The 8631-nt window shown below is 50.5% G+C and overlaps 1 protein-coding gene across 1 annotated transcript; it reads right to left on the bottom strand.

Annotated features, from left to right (window-relative positions):
• Window positions 1-3978: 3978 nt before the first annotated feature.
• Window positions 3979-6756, bottom strand: GP1BB (glycoprotein Ib platelet subunit beta). Its single transcript, XM_050924196.1, has 2 exons — window positions 6599-6756; window positions 3979-5602 (listed from the first exon to the last, which is right to left on the bottom strand). The coding sequence occupies exon 2, from the start codon at window positions 5592-5594 to the stop codon at window positions 4980-4982; it is 615 nt and encodes a 204-aa protein (XP_050780153.1). The 5' UTR covers window positions 5595-5602; window positions 6599-6756; the 3' UTR covers window positions 3979-4979.
• Window positions 6757-8631: the final 1875 nt, after the last annotated feature.

Here is an 8631-nt window from a genome sequence, read left to right as displayed (position 1 = left end):
ATTTTCAGGCAAACACTTGCAATTAAAATGAGGGGAAAAGTTGGGATTCGCAAACCTTTGGCTGAATCTCACTGAGGCCATCCAGATACAATAGAAAACCCCCTGCGGGCCAGCAAACAGAATCCAGGCCTATTCTTCACTAACCTAGTTGTGACTCACACTCTGACTAGCTGGCCTCACCCTAGAATTCACGTATGTAAAGATCCAGGCTGATCACAGGCCTCCCCCACTCCCGCGTCTCTCCCTGCTCCTGGCATTCTAGGTTGGGTGAAGTCTGGGTGGGTGAGACCCACTTTCACCAACACGAAGCCAGCTGCGTTCAGTCTCTGGAGCATTTGCTGTCATCTAGCTGCCGGGGGCAGCATCACACCAGGCTCCCCAGAGACCGTCCACTCTTGTTCAGCGCAGGCTTCATACAGGTTATGTGCAGCCACAGCTGTTGGGGGGAATAAAAAAGGGTGGAAGCCACCAGCCAGAATGAAGTGGAAAACAGGACTCCTCTGCCTCCTTCCCCCCATCCTGAGGCACTGGCACAGCTAGGAACAGCACCTCAGATTCCTGCCTCTCAGCCCTGTGCTCTCACCACTTCCCCTGTGACTGCTGTTATTTCCTGTTCCACCCTTCTCCACAGCCTCTCTGCTGCCTGCTTTGGGCCAGGGCCCATCTGAGACACCACGACAGGGTGTTCTGGTGGCAGCACTGCTCTGCAGTGACATGCAGCTGCCTCCAGGGTATCCCAGAGCCCGTAGCCTTCTCTCCTTTACTCATGAGCTCCTATTTTTATTGGCTTCCCGGGCCGTCTGCATTGAGGAAGCATGAAATACAAATGATGGGGGTGGAGGGGCAGGCAGCACCGAGGAGAAAACCCCTCTCTGGCTAATGTTGATTCTGCAGTGAGAGCATCTCACTCACCAGCCCACGCTGCATGGCTCTGTGCTTTCCCGAGGTGTGGCCAGCGGCCCCAGGCAGGCCTGCCTTTCACAAGAGCTGCATTGTGCCGGGTTGAGTTTTACCCTGGCAGGCTGAATGCAGGAGCCAACAGGCCCATCACTGTTTGGGACCAAGCAGCACTTGGCAATGTCTGTCAAGAAGGATGGAGGAGTGGGGTGGCATTTCCACAGTTAACTCAGTTTTGAATGGATCCAAGGGCTTGAGAGAGACAGTGTGACCTCTGCTCGCTGCTGACATCAGGCGTGACAGTGGCTTGGCCCGAGATGACAATGTTACACCCCTTCTCCAGCACCCCAGTTTGGCAGGCTTTTAAAAACCTCAGCTGAGTAAGGGAGAGGGACATTCTCTGTTCACCCATCGAACAGGACACAGGCTGCAGCAAAGCTACCCCCACCCTGTGCTCAATGCCAAGGTGCCTCCAGTGTGCTGGATGGACCATTTCTAGGCTGGAGAGCTGCCAAGGCCCAGTCAGTCCCTGGCCGCTCTGCTGACACAGCCAGTAAGGGGTTTGCAATTTATTTATACATGCATATTACCACCCTGCGACCCAGCCACCCCCCTACCCCTCCCCTACAACCAATCAGCCTACAATTACAAATAAGACTATCCCCACCACACACATGAGAACTGGGGCCTAGCAGGCCCATGCCACATGGGATCCGAACTCTTGGAGAGTGGGTGAAAATGTATCAAGTGTCACAATGATCCATAGCAATAAACATTGATGGGGAAAGGAGTGAAAGGGAGACAGACAGACAGACTTAGTCCAAACCAAAAGGCCTCCTGACCTAATTCCAAGACTGGGTTAAGATCATGCCTGGTAAATGAGACACGTAGGCCCAGAAAGCAACAAACCAAACCTGGTGCATTGAGAATTAGGACTATTGATGGACAAAATAATGAGGGGGTGGGATCCGACACCCATCCAGTCCTTTTGGGGTCCTAAAGAAAAGCAACTTCGGGAAGAAACTTGGCAAAGGTGGACGCTGGCTGAGAGAGACAGGAGAACAGGAAGGAGTGAGCTTCACCATCATGGCTGTCTGAGACCCTCCTTGTCTCCTGGGAACCCCCATTGTAACCCTACTGGGCCTGCATCATCCTAATCCCATGAGCTGTCCTGAGAAACTGGGCCAGAGAGATGGGCTGCCAGATGACACCACCACCTCCACCAGCTCCGGCTGAATCCCAGCCACCACCAAGGCTGTGAGACTTTTGTCACTTCACCTCCACTCCGTGTGTCTTTGTCCTGCCCTACCTGATTTCTTCTCTTTCCCAGCCCTCTCCTTTTGCCTTCTATCCAGTAAAAGTGTCTGGCCTTGCCAGCCCAAGGCTATAGTTTGTAACACCGCTGTAAGCCTGTAAACACAAAAGGGCACCTAAATCCCATGCCCCACTTAGATCAACCCTGTTACAAGTTTACCTGGCCTCAGAGTGGTTAAGAAGACCGTGTGCTGGGCCTAGGGTGACCAGATGTCCCATTTTTATAGGGACAGTCCCAATTTTGGGGTCTTTTTCTTATGTAGGCTCCTCTTACCCCCCACCCCCGTCCCGATTTTTCACACTTGCTGTCTGGTCACCCTAGCTGGGCCTGTTTTTTTTTTTCCAGCAGGGAGGTTGCAAGTAAGAGTCAGCACTGGAGACAGAAGTTGCATTGTCTGTCTTTGCTGTTGTCTTCTTTCCCTCTTGTGTGTGTTTGTCTTGTTCTGTCTTTTAGGAAACGGGCCTGGACTTTAACTACAATAACTGCAGCCTCTCCTGCTGATCTTTTCTCTTCTCCCTCCCCACAAGGTCAGTTACTGTTTTATATCTTTAACACCAGCTGCAAATCCTTGAAACAGGAGGGGTTCCTTTGAAAGGCTGTCCAGCTCCAGGGAAAGAGAACAAGGGACATTGGTCAAATGAAAGTCTTCTGTAATACTTCACATTTCAAATGCTTTCGCTGTCTTTCTTTATGTTCTATGTCTTAAAAAGACTGAAGATGTAAAAATGTTTTTTGTTTTGGTTTGTTTTTTGTTCTGTTTTGGCCACTGGCCTACACAGGTTGAGGTCTTTGTAAACTAAACCCCAAAGCTTGTTTAATGTTGGACAGTGACATGTTCATGTTCACATCTTTGACTCTTTGGGCCCATTTCTTCCATCCAAATGAATACAACACCCCTCCTATGCACTCAGCCCTCTCCCAGGGCCTGATCCAAGGACCACTGGAAACCACAGGTTCTTCCCACTGACTGCCAAGTGGGTTTGGGATCAGCCCTCTGCCCCCACAAGGCCCAAGACTTTGGTGTGTGCCCTGAAGACCCAGCTGGTGGATTGAGTCGGCAGAAAAAACCACGGATGGCCCAAAGGGCCCATCCCAAGGGATGAGGTTTGTAACTAGAAAGCAAACAATGCTAATCTAAGAAGAAAAAGCAACGACTGAACTCCCCAGCTTGGGATCCAGCCCAGGTCTAGGATGCTTCTGAAAGTGGAGCTCAACCATCCCCAGAACCACTGCCATCCAGCCTCCAAAACAATTTACAGGCCTTGCCCTCAGTGCCTCTGTAAAGGGAGTAGGATCAGTTAGCTGATGTTAACTCTTTGTGTGCTGAGGAACAGCCAGTGCCCTCAGCCCCAGCCAGAGGGGTCCCTTGTGATGAGAACCAATGACCTAAGTCTCCACTGTCCCAGTACCAATCCCCTGAGTTATTACCGGCCTGCAGGGCCACTGCTTCATCTTAAACACTCGTTCCATCTTGCCAGTTCACCTACTTACCTTCTTCGCCCTTCTCCTGGCAAATTACCAGGCACTCAGGCCTCGGCGTAAATAAAAACCAGAAACAACCCAAATCATCCATGTAAAACCTGAATTCAAAGAAACTCCACATTAAGAACCAGCAGTGCAGAGCCCAGGGTGAATCTCCCCCCCCCAATTCCATTTCCAAGGAACATCCTTTTTAAAAGTCCCACCCCAGACCCTTTCCTGTGTGTTTCCCCTGCTTGCATGGTTTGCAAGGAGTTTAAAGCAGATACATGTTTCAGCCTGGGAAGAACCATCTGCATCATCATTATTTTAATATGGTTTTGTTACAGAAATGAAAGGACTGTTATAAATAGCTAAAGCTGCATTATGTATTTCTTGCCATCTCAGTAGCCCCTAGAGGCCCCCACTCCGCTGGGCAGTGTACAGACACATAGGAAGATGCAATCGCTGCCCTAAAAGAGTGAGGATTTCAGAAGCACTCGGCATTGGCCTAACTGGGCTCCCAAACCCACCTTCATTTAGTGGGAACAGAATTGAGGCAACACTGTGGGCTTTTGAACAGCCCCACCCAAAACAGACAAGGCAAAGCGTGGTCAGCAGGGAGCCCGATTTTACTGTGGCACAGTGAGACTGACAGACTTGCCGACTGTGACACAGGAAATCAGAGGCAGAGCTGGGAAATTGAACCCATCTCTCCTGTGGCCTATTCCAGTTACTTAACCACAGGGCCAGCCTGCCGTATTCGTCCCACAATGTAACAAACCAGCAGGATCAGGGACTTTCTAAGCTCAGCCCCAAGTGTTTTAGCATGTGGGTTCAGCCAGTGGAGCCCTGGGACCAAAGGAGCATGAAGCATATAGCAGCAGCATTAGCTCAGACTGCTCTGGCCCTTGCCAGCTTTAAGTTAGTTCCTTCTGGTTCTTGGTGTACGTGATTCTGCACAATCTCTGAAGAGACCAGACCAGTAACAGTTTTCACTTCAGCAAAGCAACCAAGTCTGCACAGGTTTGCTAAAAGAATAGTTTGTCCCAATCCTGTTTCGATCCTGTTAGAAGAGTGCAGAACTTTAAACATCCCAAAATTAGCTGCACTGCAACAGAAGAATAGGCCAAGCCTATGTCTTGCTTTAGACAGTGGCCTGTTCCTGATGCTTCAGAGAACAGCTGGCTCTCAGTGTAATGCACCAAATGGCCCGTGCAATGCTACAATCCCAGGAGGAAGGATGTCCTTACTGGCACCGCTGATCAGCTTATGCCCTGAAGCGTGAGGACTGAAAGCCCTTGTGACGTTAATCAATGTCATAGCCATTCTCTGAAAGGGGAGCCCATGTATCTACGTGCTGGTGTATCTCCTTGGTGGTCTGCCTGGCTACATTGGCAATCTTCTGGAATCTATGCAGGAACAAGATAATGAAGAGGAGCAGGACAGCTTGGAGGAGGATGAAGAGGAAGAGGCAGATCTGGGAGAAGAGCGCGATGCTGCAGTACCAGTACTGGCAGGTGGAGATGAGCTCATCCTCCGACATGTACATGATGATCCTGCCCCGCAGGTGTTCTGGGGAGGCACACACCACATTCTTATACAGGGTCCGATTCTGCTGCCACTGGAGCCACGAGCGCAGGTAGAGGATGTTGCAGTCGCATTCCCAGGGATTCTCCCACAGATGGGCCACTTGGAGGCTCTGCAGGTTGTCCAGGAGTCCGCTGGGGATGCTGGTGAGCTGGTTGTTGTTGAGGTAGATCACCTGAGTTGAGGGGCTGAAGGACGAGGGGAGGCTGCTTTCGGTCAGCTCCTTTGACATGCAGTTGACGATGTTGGTGCTGCACTGGCAGGACGCAGGGCATGTGGGCATCACAAGGGGCAGAAAGCCCAGCAGGGAAAGGAAGAGGATCCAGCAGCTCATCTTTAGCTCTGAAACACACACACAGCCACCTCTGACCCTGAACCCCTTTGGGACATTGTGCACAAACCTTAGGCGCTCAGCATATGGAGAGCAGCCAGACACCTGACACTGTCAAACTGAACAGAACAAACCCAGGGCTTTTCTTTCCTTTGAGGATTTAAGTTTTGCGTTGAATTTGGTACCTAGGAAGATGAGACACCCCCAGCTTTGACACGGGCATAATTTCAGCATGTATTGTGCAAGATCTTGCTCTCTCGTAATACTAGACAGGCGAGTGCTCCTGCTATTTTAGCCCTGGGTTTGTGGAGGGCAGATGGTTTACGATATGGCCAGACATCCACTAGAAACTGGCCCGAGGCCATTCAAAGCTCATTTCCACTGGTGCCCAGGATGGTGAAGAGAAGCTGGTACTTGCATGATTGCATTCCTGCTGCACTATAATAGCTAAAGAAATTCAGCAGAAGCAGTCACACGATAGCACGCAAAGCTACTCATGCAGTTACAGGTTCTGCATTACCTTTATAAGCAAGGTTTCATTAAAAGTAGCTTCAGGTTATTACAGAGGCAGAAAGCTACAGAAGATTCAAAAGGATTAGATGGTGGCATGCCTAGAAACAGCCAGTGCAGTTTCCACAGCTAGAATAAAATTGACAGAGACGAGCAGTTCTCATGCATCAGGACATATAAAGATCAGGTGGGCTCAGATAGAAATTCCCCACTCTGGGATTGTATTGCAGCAGTAGGGAGATAATAGGAGGGGGCTACCCTTGTTCTGAAGGATCTAAGCATTGGTTACTGCTGCAGACAGGCTGTTGACAGAGACAAGCTGTTGGACTGTCCCAGTATTGCAATTCTTGCAAAAAATCCTAAGGGTCGGCATTGAGTGTGACTCGTACAGGGTGTAAGAAGCTAGCGGCTTGGTGCCTGGCCATAATGCAACGCTGTGCAGTGAAGCGGCTGAGGAAGAAAGCGACGTTAGCAAGAAGCGCAGGGTCTAGACTCACCTTTGCAGATTGCTGCCCTGCTGGCCTCTGGCACAAGGAAAGAGTGTTGTAAGAGGGCAAGCTGTGCAGGAGCATCTGCAAGCACACAGCTGAGCGCTCTGCTAGCTCCCCCACTTGGCTCTGCAAGATAAGGGGAAAGCTAGTCCCAGGACTCCTCCCTGCCAAGCAACTGTCCCGAGGGATGCACGATGTGGTAAGGCCTGATGACGCCGGGTGAATGGCAGAGGGTCTTGGCCCAGAGGAAGGGGAGGGCAAAAGCATTTTGCTGTTATCTGTGAGCGGTCCAGCCCTGCCTTCTTCAAACCAGTGCCCTGTTTTACCCTGGCACCCTTTGGAAAGGTAGCCATCCTCTTAGATTATAATGAGCCCAGAGTATTTACTTTGTTTTCTGTATTGCTCTGCTCAGCAGCAACGAGAAAATATGCACGGCCCCTTGTGCCATCCATGGGAGAGTCCTCAAAACCCCATCAGTCGCTGGGGAAGGGCCCATCCTTTCCCATACTCAGCTCCACTTTGTCTGCCTGGCTCTGTCTTGGCAATGGCAAATACCTCTCTGATTGTTACAGAAGACTTTCATTTGACCAATGTCCCTTGTTCCTCCTCTCGAGGCTGGAAAAGACTTAGCAATGGCAACCAGGCAGGATCAAGAGGAGATCTTACTGGTCAGCTGAGAGGTTTGTAAGGAAGCTTGGGGAACCTAAAATCGATCAGTGTCAGCTTCAGTATGACAATGCTCCAGGTAATTCCCATTATACTGTGTGTTACGCCTTTCATCCTCAGGCCCTTTACAAACTACATATGCATAAACCTATGAGTCACTTCACAGCTGCCTGCAGCTGTTTTAAGAGTGTGCAGCACTGGGACACTGAAGGAGACAGGACAAGAAGTCTCAGTATGGGACAGGAAGTGTCTGGCTCCTGTAATCAGTTGATCCTGGGGGATGGGATCTTCCCTGGTTGTGGACAGGTCTCCCTTTAGTGAATCTGTCTAGTACATGGGGACCACATATGTCGGGGCAGGAAGCGAAGGGGAATATTGTATCCAACTGAAGCTGCAGGTGGATTTAGGCAATTACTTAAGATTCAATTGGACCAAAAAAATTAAACTTCACACAATTACCATTGTGAAAAGCACCAGGGGATCTTTCATGGCTTAAATTGGTTTCACATCTCATCAGAAGGAGTGTTCCTGGCAGCACGGTGTCCCCTAACATCCCATTAGCGCTATGTACAGTGTCAGTGCGCCTCGAAGGACCTTCGTTAAAGCACTGACTCAATCCCAGCCCTTCTGAGCAGCTGGTGACTTCTGATGAGGTGCTCTGGCTTTCAGCTGCGACCTGGCTCACTAGCTGAGTAGGGAGAGAGCAGAAGAGCCACTCTTCTGAAAACTTGCATTCTCTCACATGGCTGAAGCCTGGGAGAGTGCGATACTTGCACACACACAAAGGCAAGATCCAGGGGAAAGGAGAAAGCTGCAGGCTGACTCGGCTGGCCGGTGTCGGGAAAGATAGCGCTCATGGGAACATCATGCTCTGGGCTTGTCTTGATAGAGTCAGATGACTCAGCAGCTCTAAGCATGTGCAGCTCCCAGTTAGCGAAGGGGTTTACCACATCCTGCCATCGGAACTCGCAGCACTGGCAGCTGCTCCAGCCTGAGCAGCAGAGCCAAAGGGATAAAAATAGGCAGGCCAGTTGGGCACTCTTGGGATGCTGAGATCACATCCCCATCATAGGCGGCGAGTTATATGGGCCTGTGGTGCCCATGCTCCACCAATATTCTGGAATCTGGGCCTGGGTCCACCAATGTTTGGGCTTATATTTTACATACATTTTGATGGAAACAGTATCTCTGTTCACAATTGTCCACTGAGCATCAACTTGAAGGGCACGCTTAACCTTATTTTCATAGGCGCAGGAACTAGAGGTGCAGGGGGTGCTGCAGCATCTCATTTTACATGGGGCCCCAGCTGCCGCCCGGGGCAGGGGGAGTGAACAGGGGTAGAATATATATCAGCTTATAAAGCAGGTGTGGGG

This window comes from Gopherus flavomarginatus, chromosome 15 (assembly GCF_025201925.1).
Source record: "Gopherus flavomarginatus isolate rGopFla2 chromosome 15, rGopFla2.mat.asm, whole genome shotgun sequence".
Lineage (NCBI taxonomy): Eukaryota > Metazoa > Chordata > Testudines > Testudinidae > Gopherus > Gopherus flavomarginatus.
Note: the sequence above shows the minus strand (reverse complement) of the source record. Positions and strands in the feature narration are given on the sequence as shown.

What these genes read in the sequence shown, in the direction of transcription:
- GP1BB (XM_050924196.1), bottom strand. Translation starts at nt 5,594, where the DNA reads ATGAGCTGCTGGATCCTCTTCCTTTCCCTGCTGGGCTTTCTGCCCCTT.